Source organism: Prosopis cineraria, unplaced genomic scaffold, assembly GCF_029017545.1.
Source record: "Prosopis cineraria cultivar Desert tree isolate PC_DT_omini unplaced genomic scaffold, ASM2901754v1 PC6, whole genome shotgun sequence".
NCBI lineage: Eukaryota > Viridiplantae > Streptophyta > Magnoliopsida > Fabales > Fabaceae > Prosopis > Prosopis cineraria.
In genome coordinates this window covers 25,284,906-25,305,620 of record NW_026555337.1, presented here as the reverse complement: position 1 = coordinate 25,305,620, position 20,715 = coordinate 25,284,906, and the positions used below count along the sequence as shown (strand labels likewise).

The 20,715-nt window shown below is 27.4% G+C and overlaps 1 protein-coding gene across 1 annotated transcript in view; it reads right to left on the bottom strand.

Annotated features, from left to right (window-relative positions):
* LOC129314031 (leucine-rich repeat receptor-like serine/threonine-protein kinase At1g17230) overlaps positions 1-4,208 on the bottom strand; it is a 55,990-nt gene extending 51,782 nt beyond the window's left edge. The window contains exons 1-2 of the mRNA XM_054957411.1: positions 3,515-4,208; positions 1,022-1,165 (exon numbers count right to left, since the gene is read on the bottom strand). Coding sequence (XP_054813386.1) covers positions 1,022-1,165; positions 3,515-4,208 — 838 coding nt within the window. The remainder of the gene's footprint in view (positions 1-1,021; positions 1,166-3,514) is intronic.
* Positions 4,209-20,715: the final 16,507 nt, after the last annotated feature.

Genomic DNA, 20,715 nt, shown 5'->3' with positions numbered 1-20,715 from the left:
ATTTTTTAGGCATAAGATGACATCCTTAATGGACTAGTGTTACACACGGCCTTGCTGATAGAACCTATGAAATACCAGGCAAGTGATAATATTGCAAATGAATTCTTATATGATAGATGACGTGGTGAACTATTAACCATTATTAAGAAAAAAAAATCAATAATGAAATTTCCAAGTCTCTTTCTCTTTCTTGCACCTTTGCCCAACACCTTAAATATAAATAAATAAAATTTGGCACTGTGTATAGCCGTATATATTTACCTCTGTTTTTAGCTCTTAAAATAGAGATAAATAGAATCATAATTCATTATTTGCTCTAGACTGATTCTTAGAATTTGGTAAAACTATAGGGTTTCAAGTTTTATATTTTTTTCAATTTTTTACTTCTTATTTACAATTTGAGAGAAACAACGGATGTGGAGACTTTATATTTTAATATTGATGTACTCCATATTAACATTATCACTCAAATGAATATGTTTCAACTCTAATATTACACGTAATTAATGGTATTTTGACTAGAAAGCTATTAGCATTTAAGTTGATAATTATTAAGTCTCAAAAGACAAAACAACAACAAAAAGGAAACAAAAAATTGATGATACCAAATTACAATTTACAAATAGTATACCTTGTAAATTATTGAGACCGAGATCAAATTTTAAAAGCAAAATCAAATTTCCAATGCATCTTAGTATATTTCCTTGAAAAGTAACAGTAGTTTAGGGATTATCAAACATTAACTTTCTCAGGGGAAGTTAATTTAAATAAATTGTGCTAATTTTGATAATTTGAATACCCATATTGTACATGGAATTGAAATTGCAAATCTTTGCAAAATCAATAACAATATTATATGCTCATCTCTGTTTTTAACAGAAAAATAGAGGTAAATAGAGTAATATTTCGAAAAAATATTAGACAAATATAGTTGACGGATGGACGGCGTGATCAATAACAACACACAAAAATAACACAAAATTGATGAAAAGCTAGACATTACGATTGGTTGAAAGCTTACCTTCTAAGTTATTGTCATTGAGATATAATTCCTGAAGCATAGTCAAGTTTCCAATACTTCTTGGCATTTGCCCAGACAACTTGTTAATCTCTAGGTATATAACTTTCATGTTTGTGAGAGCACCAATTGTTTTGGGAATATCTCCTGCAATATGATAATGAGAAAACCACATTATTATGAGTTCTCATGTACAAAATGATTATGATAAAAAAGAAAACTGAGTAACAATAATAATCTTATGAATGCATTCTTTTAGGGTTATTTTGATCAAAATATTATCATTACTGACTTTGTATTTAAAAAATAGGACAATGATAAAGCTCTTAAACCAAACAAATTATTTTATGTGTAGCCGCTAATTTGAGCTCTTTTTTAATTAATTTGTAACCAAATATTATTGGACCAAAAATTTCATTACCATAAATAGATAAATTTTGGAAGTGTACTTTTTTTTGGTGTGCTGGAGCTATAATATTTATTATGGTGCCCAAATGATTGGATAAAATAAAAAAAAAAAGCGCATCATTATGTCGTGCGTTGCATGCGTTGTTTCGTGCAACGGCAAGGGAGACTGTTATGGTTAGGAATGGAATTAATGGTTTGGATGAAGGGTATGCTAGTAAGTTTAAATTGCCATGATTCACCTTTGACAATCTTTGATAAATTACTTTCAACAGAGTAAAAAAAAAATGAAACTAAAGTGTATATTTTGAAAAGTATAGGCTGGCTTCATTAATATTAAGAAAATTAAAGAAAAATGAATATATTTTATTCTTCTCTTTGATGCTAGTACGAACCTCCAACTTTTTGGTTGGATATATATAATACAGTACACTAACCAAAAAGCCAAAGCTGTGCAGCTTAATGTATTTTACTCTAAAAATAAATCATAAATAATATGAAAAGTTTTTAACAATAGATATCAAAACTTACAAAACATATATGAACAAATTTAGAATTTTTAACAATAACTATAACACAAAAAATGGGTGAAAACAGTGTATTATATATATATAATATTGTAAAAAATACGGATAAAATGTTAATTGTTTTTATATTCTTCACATAGTTTTTTTATTACTCACGAATATTTTCCCATTGAAGGCAATCATGCTTAATATATGATCAAATTCTTTACATAGTTTTTTATATTGAAGTACTTTTGTAAAGTTAATGTATTATATTTTTATATGTTGCATTTTTAATTTTTACATTATTATACATCATCAGATATCCAACAACATTTCTCTCAAATCATAAACTAAATTTTTTAAAATATTGATAATAAAAATTAAAAATGAAAATTCAAATACCATAGTTGATGTATACATCTATATATTAAAAAAAAAAAATCTCCCACCCTTCTTTGATTTTAATTGCTGCACTAGTTTATATGAACATAGCCTAAAAATGTGGTTACTTTTGAAAATGTTTTTTTCCACCCTATCCATAAAATTCTTGCGTGCGAAGAGTTGTCAATTGGACATGGTCAGAATGATAAGGACTATTGGGGGATAGATAGTAAATTTTAACTCAGGGAACCGAAAAACACAAGCTTGGAAACCCATAATTAATATTTAATTTTAGTTAATTTATACCTATGCGTCATGTTTGATTTACTGCCACACACTAATCAATCTATACAGCTCACAAACCTACAACTTTTTATACATTAGTTAATTATAAGATCCAAAGGTGGTTCATCTTAAACATTAGTCGCCATCCAATCAGAAGCTGGTAATTCTGTGCCTTACACCTGTTTATGCATCTCAGTTAAAATTACAATGATGTTTATAGTCAATAAGAAAAAACACAGAATTCACCTAAAAATTTACACTCAATACATGTTTCTCCGTTTCCATTGATTTTTTATAGAACTCTTATTTTATGTTGTGTTTGGATTAACAAGAATTTAGATTTGGATCAAATTCCTTATTTAGACATACAAAAATTTGTGGATCCAAATCTATGTTTTTTATATTTCCTTTGCAATTTCAAATTTCCTCTACATTCTAGTCATTTGAAATTTCAACCACTTCAAACATATTGTTCTTTTTGTGTTTTCACTATTGATGTCTGTCTCAATGACTCTCATATCTTTTTTTTTTAATCTCTCATTTGATTTTTTTTAAACTACCCAAACTAAGGATTTTAATTACATGAATTTTAAATGAGAGATTTGAAATACAAGATTTTAAATCTAAATTTAAATTCAAATCCATCAATCCAAACATTATCATTATTCTTTAGTGGAGCTTCCCTTCACTCCTATGATATATCTATTTGCTTTATATATATATATATGTATGTATGTATGTATGTATGTATATGTGTGTTTGTGTATTCTTTTTGAATAATGAACAAAATTGGGCAAACGAAGGTTGAACGAGATTGTAATTAATAGCTTATCCTAAGATGCACTAACACCAACACAAAATTGTTTGAGATGACTTGGAGCAAGTATAAATTTATCTGATATTATGAAAGGCATACCTTTTAAAGAGTTGAATGACAAAGACATCAGCTCAAGTGAGGATAAGCCAGAAATAGTTGGAGGTATATTTCCTGAAAGATTGTTCCCTGCTATACATAAAATATTTAAATGTTGAAGCCTTCCAATCTCAAGTGGAATAGATCCATGGATGAAATTGTTATTCCAATCCAATGTCTCTAACTTCGACAAATTCAATACATTTGGAGGAATAACAACCTGAAAACTATTATTTTGAAAGATCAGGTGTTGAAGAGCGAATAAACTTCCAATCCAAGCTGGAATTTTCCCATCAAATTCATTATAGCTAAGGTTGAGAATTTTCAACTTGTGTAACTGCAGCAGCTCCTTCGGTAACTCACCATGAAGGTTGTTATTATGAAGGTCAAGTTCAACAAGGGAGGACAAATTCCCCACTTGTGGCGGCAAGGTGCCCATGAGACTCATGTGAGCAAGATTCAATACACTTACTCTCTCACCTTTAGAATCACAAGTAACCCCAACCCAATTGCAAATGGAGGAAGAGTTTGACCAATTAGACAAGTGGTTGAATGGGTCTCTCACAGAAATTTTGAGAGCAAGAAGTGCCAATTCATCGTTTTTGGCGAAATTGGTGTGACATAAAGTTGGACAGACCATGAGATAGCAAAGCAATGAGAACATGGAGAAGGAAAAATGAAACCAAAGGTTCGCCATCATGAATTGGTTCAAGGCCTCTAACATTGAAGTGGATAGTCAAGAAGGTCATGCTATATATATATATATATTGATAAGCTAGTACTGGTCTTCAATAATAACTTCAATAATAATAAAAGTGGAATAAATTGTGAATCTAATAAAAGTATTCATATTTATGGCTGGAAAAGAAGTGGACTATTCAAATTCAGTCCAATAATTAAATGTAATCTTTTTTAGTAGAGAGTGCAATTAAAAGTGGAATACTAAGAGAGATCCTATTCATGAAATGAAAGTAGGTCCATACAATTAGAGCCAAAAAAAGGGAGCCAATAAAATTTTCTGATTAAAACAAGTGTTCTAAATTTTTCTTTTTATATTCAATTGCAGGATTAAATGGGAAATTTTATTATAAAATTCACCTATATTTCTCTTTCTATAAATTTTCTAAAAAACGGAATAAAAGGAATCAGAAATTAAGGGAGAGAACATAAAGAATAAAATGAATAATAAATTACAGAAATATTTTTATGTAAGATTGGAATTATTCTGGCCCTTTCTCAACGCTAAAGATATTCAAGTTGACTTGATTTAAAGCGTTGGTATAGAAAAATAAGAGGAAATTTCTTTTCTAGGGCTACATCAATGATATGGAAAATGTCTAGGAAATTTCATCAATTATAGAACCTCAATATATTTTGATATAATAAAGAAAAATGACAAAATAATATATCTATATATGCATTATCTATTAAAAATCTAATTATTTTGGTGAAATAATAAACTAATTAAGTTAACTTTATCAAATTGCTGCCAACCAAACACACACAACGTCATTTCTTATTCTCATCTCCAAGAAATTTCTTTACTCCAAACAAGAAATTAAAACACACATAAATTGTAATTCTTTACACGTTAATTTTCTTTTGACAGGGTCAAGAAAGAAAGCACTAGTTTCGTTGGCAAAAAAGAAAAGAAAGGACTTGTTTCATTTCATCTCTACCAAGAATTTATTGGATAGATTTATTGTCATGTAATGTGTCTCTAGTGAAGGCCATGTCCCAAGTGCATATGAAGGACGTTGGCACGAGATGTCCTATCTGCAAAACAGCTTATTGCATTTACTGGCTCCACATACATGGATTAGAATTACCTAATTGCCCCCGTGTATGTTTTTCTTTTGTGGGAAAATATTTAATTTCATTAGCAAAAGCCAAAAATTATAGAGACGATAAAAAATAAATATAAGAATGCCCATTCATAAATCCTTTGTCTCTTCTACTATGTCAATAAATTGTGAAAAGACGTGGCAACAACTAGATACACAAAATTTCACAATAATGGTTATTTATTATTCATCAATAATCATCATTATTATTTTAAAGCACAAGTAAGCTTCACATGTAGATCTCTCCCAACTAAATTTCTATATTTATAATTAACTCTAGATGAGAGCTCTTACCATTTATGCTTAGAAAGTGCGATTTGATTAACTTCACATGTAGCTCTTAACCAAATAACAAACTTTTATTAGTAAGTGCGATTTGATTAAAAAAAAATCTTTTATGTATAGATGGAGAGAGTATACTTAGAAATCTTCATATCTATATATTCTATACAAGCTATAGTTTTATTTTGTTTTGTTTTTTTTTTTGGTTGGCCAGAAGCTATAGTTTTGTTTGTAAAGGCTTAATATAATAAAAAATACACATATTGATTCTTATTTTAATTTGGGTTGATTTTTACGTGAAATGATACTAATTTGACTCCAATTATAAAAATTATATTTTAAATGAGGATTCCAAAACAAAAAATATCCACACCCATAGGCTACTAAATTTCTGACAAATACAAGGTGTCCTCGAATAATTAAAAACATAAAAACACTTAAAATTTCCATAAAATTGTTTTTCTGATAGTTTTAGATTTATTTTTCATTATTTTTTTATTTTTCTTACGGATTACTATGCCTAATAAAGCGATTGATTTTTAGATTAAAAAGTTGGGGAAAGTTTTGGCAGCATATATTAGTGGATTGGAGAGTGAAGTTTCAACCATTCCCTCTGTTTAATAACATAAATTTAAAAAATATACATTAAAACGTTGATTACATTATTAAATTTGCCCTTATATTAATATATTGGAAAGTAGTCATTTGTTACTATGAAGTCATCATTTATTTATTTTTGAAGGCATCATGGTCATTTTATAAATGTTTGCCCAAAACAATTAATATAAGTTTTTATGGATTTTAAAACAACTACTCTATTTTATCCTTCTATTTTATCGTTTTATTTATTTAACTGAGTTTTATTTATCATTTTCCCTTTAATTTATCCATTATTTTTACCAAAAGAATATAACATGGGATTTTTGTGACTTAAAACATTGATGGATTATCAAAGTTAAAAAGGGTTATTTCAATAATTCATATAAAAACACCACTAGATGCTTAAATAAACTGGCAAGGGGTTGTTTTACCTTAACCAGAGGTCTCAAGTTCCAGGCCTAAATATCTAGAGCCAATTAAATTCTTAGTGGTAAGCATACTTCCCAAAGAGGTGCTCATTAATCCAAATTCGTCAAGGTCAAAGATCTGGGATACTATGACCTAAAAAATATTTCATATAAAAATTTTAAATAATAAAGTTATATAAAATTAATTTGATCAATAATTCATAAGAAAATTTAAATCATATATAATACTTTACTCTATTAATTATAAACTGTGAAATATAGAATTTTGCCATTTTGTCTACGCAACCTTAATCTTCAAAATGAATTGACAGAAATATACAAATATTGTTGTTGACTAATCGTGCAGCTTGTCCAAAAAACAAACTTGTATCATTGTGCCGCTAGTCAAAAGATAGAACCTTCAGCTTGCTGTCAAGGAAATGACTTGATTTACTAAATGGGCACATACTTTCTAGCCATATAAATTATGTTTAATGACACATGATGTTGAGTCTAACAAGAAGAACTCATATTTCGTACTTGACCGCAGTGGTGAACCCAAAAATATTAATTAGTGGGAGCAATATGTGTAGTTAGTAGAAATATTAATATTTTTATTAAATTAATTTTGAATATTTATTAAATTATATTAAATATAAACTTTATTAAAATTAAATACTACTAAATAATTATTCATAAAACATTAAATTTATATCTATTAGTATCTTACATTTCATTTTACTTCATAAAACTTACTTTACTTCTTTTGTATAGTATAGAAATTTTGTCATAGAATTTTCAATTTAAAAATTTTTTAAAATATTTTTTTAAATTATTTCTTCCTTCTTTCTAAAACTCTTGATAACACATATAAGATTTTGGTCAAATAAATTTTTAGGGAATAAGTTAAATTTTTATGGGGTCACATGAATTTTCATTTCTTTTCTTAGTGGGTGGGGGTAATCAAAATTTTTTAATGGAGGCAAATGAAATATTTATGGTCACTACATGTAATTTTCTCCTTGACTTGTGGAAAAAATTGCCTCACTACCTTACACACATGGGTCCATCCTTGGCTGACTACGAGGATACATGTATACATGATAAAGAAAATTATATTTAGTGCAGAAATAAATCCAAATATAATTTTTTAATTCAATTATAGTTGATTGTAGTAGGTGAAATAACATTTATCAATATTATGAACGGGAAGTTTTAATTCGAAATAAATGAGCCCATACTTTCCCAGGCAATAACATTGATTTCTTGTTATCAAATTTCCTTCTTCTATGGGTCAGAAAGTGACTTTAATAAATTGATTCTCAAACCAAAATTATTCGTACAAGAATATATTTCCACAAGGTACTAAATAACCGAAATCAAGGTGAAATTTACACAATTATGCTATGATGTACTGCCTAAATCAAAATAAACATTTTCCTATCGTAAGTATCCAAAATATGTATGTACGTGTGTCAAAAAATAACACTTATTTTGCCCTGTTTATAAAATCATATTTTAAATATTTGAACTTGGAAAAAATAATTTAGCTAATATTCAGTTTCTAATATATCATTCTACACAGAGGGAAATTGTTTATTTTATTTGTAAGACATATGGATTTTTTCTAAAAAACCCTATTTTAATATTGGTGTGTGTTAATATATTATTAAAACATGTATATTTGATAAAGTAAAATTAAAAATTTCTCAGATGTTCCTCTGATCATAAAAGAAATTAAAAATTAGTAAATCTTTGAAAATTTTGAAATTATTTTATAAACACCCGTACTAAGTAGAATCTACTGTATATATTAGTTGGCCAAAAACAAAATCCCCAATATTGTGTCGTTTTTGTTTTTTTCAAGATACTTCTTACTTTATTTCTCATTCTACAATTTTTCTACAAAAAGGTAGAAAAAAGAAATTAAAAATTAAGAGAAAGAGAACTGAAAGAATAAAATGAATAATAAATTACTAAGGTATTTTTCAAGTAAGACGGGAATTATTGTGTCCCATGCTCTACTCTAAAGATATTCAAGTTGACTTGAGTTCAATCATGATTATAGGAAGCTAAGATGGAATTCCTTTTTCTAGGGCTACGTCAATGAGTGGGAAATGTCTAGAAAATTTCATCAATTATAGAATCTCAATATTTTTCATTATAAAAAAAGGTAAAATACACCGACCTTCCTTCTATTTTATCTTTTATTACAAATACCTCACTTTTATCTTTTAAACCTATACAAACCTCTTATAGAATTAATAACAACCAAACACAAACCTCCCTTCAACTTTTAGTATTTCATTTTCAATCACTCAATCGTTATTTGACCCTTAAATCATATGCATGGGACCAAAATGCCCTTCAAAATTTGGTTCTTTCGTGGCTTCTATTCATCCTTGGTGTTGTCTATCATTAATATATAAATAAAAAAGTAACATTTAAATAATATTAATTGACTTTAGAGCATTGAAATTATTACAAAATTACATTTGGAGCGAACAAATCTCTCGATGAGCAATTATTTATTTATTTATTTATTTTAATTTGTATGTGAAATTAATAAACGTATTTTCTTCTCCTTTCTCAATGTCAATTCCAACCCGTGACAAGTGGGAGACCTGTTGTCTTGAAAGAACCATGACACTCAAATGTAGAAATCTTACGGACAACTCTAATTTCAACAAACATATTGTCCCAATTCCTCTATATATGCCAAGGAAATGAGTTTACTTGACTTGGAAATACAACACTCTTTAATTCTAAAATCTAATTTATTCTAAGAATTGTATAGAGAGACTAATAAGCGTCATAGTCAAATTCATCAAAATAAAAATCTACATCATTGTGTTATGTTTTTCCATAATATAGGTATATGAATTGTCTTGACTAGGGGAATTATTCATAAAATTAAATAATTGTTGCCATTCATGACTTCTTTTTCTCTTTGGCCATATTAATGAGTTGTGTAGAAAGACAAAAAAACACCCCAATTCATAGAACCTCCATATTATCAATGAAATGACTAAAATAAATATTTAGAAATTACTTTTATTCCATTGACCCAACATTGTGCCATTCTCTTCACGCTAAGTGCAGACCTAGTTATATGTAATTAGGCCTCTACAACTTGTTCCCATTAATTTTTTCTTTAGTTTGGCACCCTCCATCCCATGGTGACCCATTCCTTATGTACTATACATATTATATTAATTAATATACATATATATATATATACGGACACTATATAATTCTTCTGGATATTATAAAGATATATGATTTATTAATTTATTAAAATAATTTTTGTAAATTAACATAAACTTTACATCATTAAAAGAACAATGATACTGAATTTTTTTTATACATAAAAGCCTTTTTTATTTTTATTTTAAGTAAATTATTCTAAAAAAATTAATTATTATAAAAATGTATCATTTGCATTAATATAGAATTACTTTGTGATGTAATTTGCGCATGAATAAAAGCTTTTTTTTTATTTTAAGTAAATTATTCTAAAAAATATTAATTATTATAAAAATTTATCATTTGCACTAATATGGAATTTATTTGTAATTTAATTTGCATACGGATAAAAGCCTTTTTTCTTTTTATTTAAGTAAATTATTTTAAAAAATTAGTTATTATAAAATATTATCATTTGCAAAAACATAGAATTGTTTTGTTATTTAATTTTCATAAAATATTAATTAAGATTATTCTAAGTACGCCAAATATTTTTTTAAAATTTGCATAATATATATATTGATATAATTTGTTTATGCATGTTCAATATTTGTTACTCCTCCCAAATCATCAATATCTAGTGGTTCCAAATTTTATGTTCAATATTTTTTTGCTTCCAACAATATTATGTATTATACGTATTATAAGAAATAAAAACACCAATGCAAAAATATTATAAACTATATAATTCTTCTACACATTTTAAAAATATTTAATCCATTTGTTCATTAAAATATTTTTTTGTTAATTAACATTAAATTTTTATTAATAAAAAAGATGATACTTAATATTTATATATAATTATGAGTGTTTTTCTTTTTATTTTAAGTAAATTATATAAAAAATATTAATTATTATAAAAATTAACAATTTGAATTAATATAGAATTTTTCTGTTATTTAATTTGCATATAATATTAATTAAGTTTATTCTATGTATGCCAAATATTGTTATTGAATTTTCATCATATATATTGATTTAATTTGTTTATAAAATTTCAATATTTATCATATTCCCCCAAATCACCAATATCTAAAGGTTCATAATTTTACATTATTTATTATAGAAGAAGCCTAGGTATTAAATTTATGTATTTAGTGTATTTTTACAATCAAATAAGTGAAATTGGATTTTAAATTAAAAATAGAAAATATTAATGATAAGAGAGAGTCATAGATCAAGTGACGGGTTAAAAAATCATATGTTTCTTCTGAACAAAATATGAATTGTATATATAAGATTAAAAATTTTATTTTTTTATGGTTTTTTTAAGTTATAAAAAACTTTAATTAACACTATATATTGATCTCAAAAATATAATTGGCCCCCTTAAGTTCAAAAGTTGGTTCTGCTCCTGCTTTATGCATTAAGTATATGAATTGATATGAATTACACTAATTAAAAGATAACCACAAATGAGTTTACTTTGACATATGAATTACAATCAAACATTGATAAAGACATATATTGTTGTCCCACTACCTCCATGGTAATGACTCATGAGTTTACTTGACTTGAAAACACACCATTGATTGATTATAAAATCAAATTTTATTATAAGAATCATGAGAGAATAATGTGTGGCATAGTTAAATCCTAATAAAAAAAAATCTACATCATTGAGTATTGTTTTTTCCACAATATAGATATATGAGTTGTATTGAGTTAAATATGCATTGTCGCCATTTCATGATTTCTTTTCCCTTTGGCCATATTAAAAAGTCCTGTAAAAAGACAAGAACCTCCACATTTTCAATGAAATCTTTAAAATTAGTATATGTAAATTATTTTTATTCCATTGACATATCATTGTGACATTTTCTTTGTGCATTAGTATATGAATTGATATGAGTTACACTATAGGAATATAACCACCATTTATAATCTTTTAAAAGTGTAATTTTTGAGGGAAAAAAAAAGGTTTAGGCGAGTTGGGGCTCAATGGCTCACTAGGACCATGACATGCATCCAAGCTCAAATAGTACTTATAGACGTATTTACAAAAATATAATTTAACAATTACTTAGCAGTTGAGCAGATGCATTTTTTCAATTAAATTTTTGTAATTAAAACAAAATAGATAGGAGGTCGGTCATTGTTATATTTAAAAAAAATATAATAACAAATAGGACTTATGATATAATGTGGATCTCAACTTTGATTAAATTTAAAAGAGTGTATAATGGTGCTTACATATTGATACCAATGCCGAGTCCTAGGAATTGAAATAATAATAATAATAATAATAAATAATAATAATAATAATAAACAACAACTAAAGTTACAAGTACAAGAGAGTTGTTAGCTTGGTGTAGAACGCTAAATCCATACCTCATTAAATAACATTCTCACACGGTATTTGCTTGTTGATAATATTATTAATGAATAATTCTAGTATCTCAACAAGCATGTATTTTCCTCCCTTAATTAATGTTTTTTATTTTCTTTATCTTTAATTTTTTAAATTTAATGATGGCTTACCTCCTATATTTTTTTTTAATTACAAAAAAGTATGATGCATAGAGACAGGAGGGTGAATGTGCTATGGTGCAGTCCTGATGCTAACACCATTGCTGACAAGTTTGCTAAGGAGGCTCTCAGCCATGCCGATGGAGCTCTGATCTTCACAAGTCCTCTAGAACGTATTTATGAGTTGATAGCTTATAATTTAAGGGCCAACTACCCTATGTGCTTTCGTTTCATCGAAAAAAAAAAAAAACAAGAAGAAGAAGAATAATGACAATGTGTTTTATGCCGGTGTCTTTACATTTTTTTTTTCTGAGTTTTATGTTATCCAAAATGATTTATTAATTAGTAGAAAAAATTTGGAAAAATGAAATAAAAATCTCTTTGAAATATGCAAATGATAATGAAGTCCTGCGAAATGTTACAATTCTTCTCAAGTTCATAGAGACCTCTTTTACATTAATGATTTTTGGAGAAATGACTAAAATATCCCAATTTTAAAAAAGTAAATATGGGTGACTATTTTAGTTTAAATAATAACTAATTTTCTTCTAGAAATGACTTGAATGAAACAAGTAATTATAACTTGTACAAATTTTTGATTCATTGAAATCCAAGTGTTATAAATATCTATGATTACTTTAGTTTCAGCAATAATTACTTTTTTTTTTATGGCAATGACTATAACAGAATAAGCAATTAAAACTTATTCTATGCAAATTACAATTTCATCTCTCATTGTCCCATTTTGTGCCATGCCATGAGTATATCAATCATATTATTATTAGAAGTTTTAAAAAAAAAAAAAACAGGTTTATGTTCACTTCCATCAATTTTATTTTGTTTTTTTAATTTTTTGATAAAAAAGTTTCATTTGTCTTATTTGGACCCATTTTATTACAACTTATGAGTACTTTACCCACTTCGTATAAAATATATATACGCTAAATTAACATGTGTGTTATTAGGCTAGAAACATTAATGAGCTTAGACCATTAAGCTGGGCTATAGCGCTGCTAGGCTTTTAGAAAACTCTTTAATGATTTAAGGATTAGGTCAAGGAGATCAATGCCTTAAATAGTTTGAGTATATAAATATAACACCAATAAAACAAAAGGAAAAAAGTGAAATTCACTTGGTAGCACTGAGAGGGGCAAAAAAAATTTACGAATTTGATTAACTAGGCCTTAAATTTGTGATCTGGTTATGCAATTTAAAATATGATTTTGATATGTACACAAATCACATTTATGACATTATGACTCATCATAAATAATATTGCACTCGCATTTGAGTTTTAATTATGTTCTCTCTCTATAAAGTTTCTTATACTTACCATGGTAAAATAATATAAGAAATTTTGTTCATAAATCACATACATAGTAGTACTATAACTTACATATTACAACACCGGTCACTTATGCAAATACAGTATAAAGAATGGATCATCTTGGTTAAGTGGGAATGGTATGGATAGACTTAGAGGTTTTATTTATTTATTTATTTATTTTTTTGGAATAAAGGATCAACACGCTACATGGCCACACTATACAGCTAACCAGCTAGTTATAGCTAACTTATCCAAAGTCCCTCAAACTTTATAGTTAAACATAATAGCTAAAATAAATGTTTTTTTCAAATCCGTATCAATAAACATGTAGAAGATAAATTTTACTGAAATTAACTTACCAGGTAAGCTTACTACAATCTCATGGAAATTGATTTCACAAGATTTCAAATAGAGTTGTTTCCCTTCATGCTGCTCCTACAAATAATATCAGTTTAGTAAATTGACTAATTTTATGAGTTATATTTTCAATCCACGATATTAATGTGCATTAGCACTTGATTTAATCATTTTAACTCATTCTCACAACTCTTCCTATTTTCGCCATTAACAACTCAAATTAGTGTTATGAATTGCACCAATACCCATTAAATAAATTTATTTTAAAATCAACCTTCACAATATTCCTTTTCATATAAAGTTGATCAACTTTTTACCGGAAACAAAAATTCAGCTAGGTGTATCCAAAGAAAACAAGTGTTCACCGAACCCACTTACTTGTTTCATAATATATATTTACAGATACATAGATAAAGAAGTGGGGTATTGAGTTTTGAACATTGCTTTTGTTTTTTGTTTATGTTTTTTTTTTAAATCTAAATCATGGGAGAGACTCGCAACCTCAAAAGTCAAATAGGAAAACAGAAGGAAGAAGTAATCAATACATCAAACCAAGTTTTGAAATCAATATTGGGTTGAGGCGTTAAAAAAGGAAAAAGGAAAATAGATATTTCATTAACCAAATCAAACCCAATCTTAGGAGCTCCAAAAAGGTCAACCCAATCTAAAATCTAGAATCTAAAACTTGCACCATAGCACTCAAGGATCTACAAACCCACTATAATCCAAGAGAAGAGAGATGAACCCACGGCAATGTAGACAATGGATGATGCTAAGAATATGAGGGACGACCACGGATTTGGGAAAGGAGAGTTGGAGATGGGGTTTTGAAGTGGAATAGGAAGAACCAAAGGGTGGCAGGGGGCACGATACATGGAGCTAAGAGATTTCGAAGGTGATGGGGTTTTGCTTTTTCACTAGGGGTAGTGTTTTTAGAATAAATATTTGTTTAATGTTCCTTAAAAAATAATATATGCTTTCAAGAAGAAGAAAGGGAGCTGGTGAGTTTAAGGTTTAATGTTTTTACACTGTTAAATGTAAAAGCCCGCTGTAGAAAAATTATTAATTTTTAAAAATATTAAATTTTAAAATTTATTTTAATCTTTCTAAACCAATTATAAACAACTGGCGTGGATAGTCAATAATTTATTTAAAACTGAAAAATTTCTACACGTATTTAAAATACCTGGTATAGAAAGTACATATTTTTTAATTTTTATATTAAAAAATAATACCCAACTTTGTATACCAATTCATTAGACAACTAGTGTAAAAAGTAGTTTTTACACTGGTTATGTGCGGAATTGGTGTAAAAAATAAGTGTAAAAGGTGTTTTTTATACTAGTATATATTCATGAGTCTAACAAATCATTTATAAAGCTCAACTATAAATTAGAGAATTTATGAAGATGGTGAACAAGGACACACATGAACAAGCACATGAGTTATTCTCATTTATTGTTTATCAACTTTTTGAGTTTACATTCATTACAAATGATCTTTATTGATTATATCAACTCTTAAAGAGAGTATTTAATGTTAATAATTCATTCTTAAACTTACTTTGTTCATCTCTGTCTTTCTATCTTGTAATAGAGGATCTTAAACTCGAAAAGTTTAAGAAGATTATTTCATTACTTTTGTAAAGGAGAGTGATTAAAACTCTAATGAGTCTGGGATTGTACTAAAGCTACCAAGAGTCAGGACTAATCTTAGTGAAGTTAGTGGAGAAAACCTCAAGTGATACGTAAGAATTGGATATAGACTCAAGTAGTTGGAGCTGAACCAAGATAAACATCTATGTAAGCTTCTCTTATTTACTCTCTGTGATTGGTGATATCATTCTAAACTCATCTCTTTAATTTTTAGCCAAATTCTCATAAAGCTCAATTCACCCCCTCTTGGTTGAACTTTCAATCTCTTCTATTTGTCATGATCATTATATTTTTATCTTTTTTTAAGGGAAAATTACATCTAAGGACCTTTCGAGAAAGTTATTCACAAACAAGTACCAAGATAGAATGGACTTTAGTTAAAAGGGAATATGAACTTGTTTTTTTTCCTTGAAAAATGACTTATCATTGTTCCTCTTTTCTTTGAATAACATTCTTCACAATTCTTGAGATGTGATTCTCCCCTTTTTTTCAATCCATTCAATTCCTTTCCAACAAGCAAAAGAGACCTAAATTCTTTGTTAAATACTTAAATGTGCCTTATACATTCCTTAGTCAATTATAGCAACCTCTTGATTTCTTCTAATAGCAGCCTAAACCTAAATTTTGCACACCTTAAAATAAGTGGTTTTATAACCCTATAAAAAATTATAACCTTTCTATTACAAAAGCCAGGGCACATCGTACAAGAAATTGACATGAATAGAGGGATAATGTCACACCTTGGGTATTAAGGGTGTGACTGACAAGGAATACAAATGTGAATTCATGTTTCATGAGCTCTAATTATCCAAAAGTTAAGTTATAATAGCGATAGATAGTTTATACTAATCAATAAATCTATCTTATATATATATATATAAGGTTTGTAAAGTGTTAAACATTTTGTGAAAATTTCAGCAGAATTTTCCCTCTAATTAACAAACTGGGCACTACGTTTTTTTAACTAAAGAAGGTCCTTGACTACGTCTTTTATCGTAGCATAAATATTTGAGTTGACACTTGACTAATAAAAACATGAACTAGAGTAAAAGATGAATTGCCCCCTTCCATGACTACAATAATAAGTGGAGAAAATACGTGACACCATCGATATGCATTCTCTGAACACCTTTGTAATAAAATAGCATAGAAAATATGATGATAATGATTAAAAACATTTTTGCCCCTCGGTTGTTTGCATAGAACCATAAAGGTATTTTAAACTTCTTTTGTAGGGTAATAGTCCCCCTTTGATATCTGAAGACAATGTAATGTTGCTTTTACCATTAATAAATCATAACTTCAACTGTTAGTTAATTCAAAAAATGACAAAACTCTCAAAAAGTATACAAAAAGACTTAAAAAATTATAAATAGATATCCTATAAAAAAATTAATAAAACTAAATATTTAAATTACAAATAAATTTCGATACTTAATTGCTTATACAATGAGGTTGTATGAAACAAAATATTTTGTTAATTTTAGAAACAATGTAATTATTAGTTACACCCAATCAAAACCCCACAAGAATTTTTCTGCTAATTTAGATGAAAAGATATTTTCATTTAATAGCTTTCGTTTCATTTTCTAGTACTTAATTTACTTAATTTACTTGTTATACGTTCTCTACTTTATTATATTGGTATTTTTATAAAGTTGTAATACATAGATTGAAAATATAATAAATATGCAAAAATATGGCATACTTTATTGAATTTTCCCCTCATTTAAAAATTATAGTTATATTAAATAAATTAGTTAAATTGTTGAATTAAATGAGGTAAAATAAAAAATTTTATTAAATATTTTTTTTTGAAATTCTAAAAGACTCATAATATTCTCCAGAAATTTTATCAAAGAACTACTACCATAATAAGACAGAATAAATACTGCTTAGTATCATTTTATATGCTTGTATGGTAACAAAAATTACACTATTTAGGTCTTATAATTGAGGAAATTCCCTCAACATTTTACATGATGAGACTAAAGAAAAGGAATCTCATCTCATCTTTCTACTTGCATTCATATGTTTCCAAGTTAAGTCAATTCATATATACCATGACATAGAGGAAGGGGCACAATATATAATACAGAGTCTTTCTCAAAAATAAAATAGTCATTGTCATTTTTAAATAATTTTTATTTATGATTGTATTTTATTACTGTGATAAAATTAACATTAATTATTTCACATAAAAGTTAACCAAAATTAAAAATTAAATAATTATGTGATTTGAGAAAAAATATTTTTAGGTAACAATCAGTTCATAGTAATGAAACAACAATAAAGATAATTTGGGAGGGAAGGTTGAAGTGCCCCACGACAATCAATGGTGGTATCGGTGGCTCCGATGATTGATGGAGCGAAGGTTATGAGAGGAATTTTGATATTTGGGACCAGCTAATTTGGTCGACTAAGATTTTCACAAGCATTTTAATAAGGCAGATTCAAAGCGATTTAATAAGGAGGATTTGAAGTGCTCTAAAAAATGTATTAAATCAAGAAATCAGCAGGACTTTAATGGGAAAGAAATTAGCTAGGCAGAAAACATGTGATATAGTGGAAAAGCCCATATTCTTGCATGGACTCGGTATACTATGTCATTTGTGGTTTGTCCAATAAAAATATGCTATATCGTATGTTTGTAAATATAAATTTCTTCTGTCATTGATGATGAAAGGGAGAGAAAGACAGGAAAAGAAATTCCAAAAATAAAGTTATTAAAAATAAGCACAATAAGATTTTATTTAATTGAATTGGCGATAACATAGTATGTTTTTATTGGATAGAATATAGATGATGTGGTGCATCAATTTCATGCAAGAATTTTTTAAAAAGGTGTGGAAGGGACTGATTATGGAAAGAGGGCTTCTAAAATAATAGATGTTTGTGATAGGGTTGATTGAAGGAAGGAATGAATAGAAAATAAAATTATTAAAAAAAAGAGAAATGAATAATGGGTCCTAGTGGCATCAAAATGCAAAGAAGATCTAAGAATAAGGCCAACAAAGAAAGAAAATATTTATTTTAGACCAAAAAAGAATAACAAAGAAGAGGTTATGGGCTCTAATAGTCGGCCCATGGTGCAAAAACCTTTTTTTGGTTTTGAACTTAGAAGTCCCAAATTTTTTGGACCATCAAATGATCAATACCAAAGAAGGCCCAGGTCACTGTGATGGTGGTATGGACATTGAGAATGCATCAAATTGGTATGGACTTGCATAACGGTGGTGTTAACTTACAAGAACTGAAACGCATGAGTAGTGATAAACCTATGGATAGAGAAACCAATTCTTTTTTGAAGGGCAAACACTCCTTGATAATATGCTTTCCTCATGAATTACATGCATGTTTGGTTTTCCATTAGTCAAAAGTGAATTTACAATAGTTTATTTGACAAAAGTTAGTTTAATGAAGTCAGTTATTGTAACAAAATTTGTATCTATAAATACATTTTTTAAAAAAATCAGTTTAAAAAGTTGTTTAGATTATGATAGTGAAATGTATTTTTTAATATATAATTATTAAAAAAAACATTGATTTTATAATGATTTATAATTTTTATTACAAAAATGTAATGTATTTGAAATATTTAAAAAAAGTAAAAAATTTTAAATAACACAAAATTTGATATGTTAAATAATAAAAGTAAAATAAATATAAAGTTTGATATATTGAAAAAAAATCATATAATAAATAGTTTAACATACATTAATATTAAAAATTAATATGATTAAAAAATATATATGATAAATTTTTTATTCAAAAAACTTTAACCAATTGGACAAACATTTATTGGTTAATAAAAATTTTAAAAATTTTAAATAACATAATTTGAAATATTAAATAATAAAAGTATAAAATATAAAATTTGATTGGACAAAAATTCTTATAAATAGTTGAATATACATTAATTCTAAAAATTAATATAATTAATTATTCAATTTATAATGCTAAAAACTTGATCTCTAGTTGTTGTTGTTGTTGTTGTTGTTGTTATTTAAATGATGATTATAATTTTAATGAATTAACAATATTTTGTAAATAAAAGAATAATAAATTAAATTTGGGGCATCATAGTCAAATAACATCTTATTTTGTAAATCTACTTTTCAAAAGCTCCATCTTCTTACATCCACTAAATCTACTTTCAATAGGACTCTCAAAGCACTTTTAGCATGCATTTCCATCTTATTTTTTCACCCAAACAACTTCTCACATGCCAAATAACATAACATGGAATTCTAAAGGTATGCAGTCATAGGTCTTTCTTTCACCTTGTATGTGATTTAAAGAAATATTATGCGTTGGATTTTCTAGCAATTCTGGAGACTCGTGCTTCTACTAGGAAGACTACATATTTAATTGGAAGTTGAGTTTTCAATTTTTTGATTATGTTGACGCTGAATGTTATAGTGGAGGGATATGGTGCTTATGGGATACTAGCTAGTACAACAAAGTTGAGGCACTGCAAAAACATCGCCAATTCATGCAACTTAGTATCAAAACTTTAACAATGAGAGCTAGTTCCTAACTATCATCTATGCCAGTCTAAATTATGCAAGCTGACAATGCTGTTAGGATGAGCTAAGATGGTTAATGTTAAGCACTCAAGGTGCTTGGGTCATTGGACGTGATTTCAATGCACCCCTCCTTGATTGTGAACAAACTTCAGCAACTGTTTTGAAGACCCCATGTGATAAAGCTTTTGAAAAATGTGATGAGGATATGGATATCATAGATTTGGACTTTGTAGGACTTGCGTTTACTTGAAAAGGGGGGGTACTGAATTTTAAACTGGCCTTTTGAAATACACTAGTCACATATGCACCAAATTAAACTAAGTGGATTCCCTAATGTGTATAGGGCACAACCTAGGTCGAATCCCCTAGCAAGTTGGATTAAAAATTGATTAAGAATGACTATCAAATGTGCTATAAATGAGAATGGAAATTGGTTTGATTAATTTTCTAAAATGAAAGTAAAATTCTAACTAGTGTTTATGCAATTT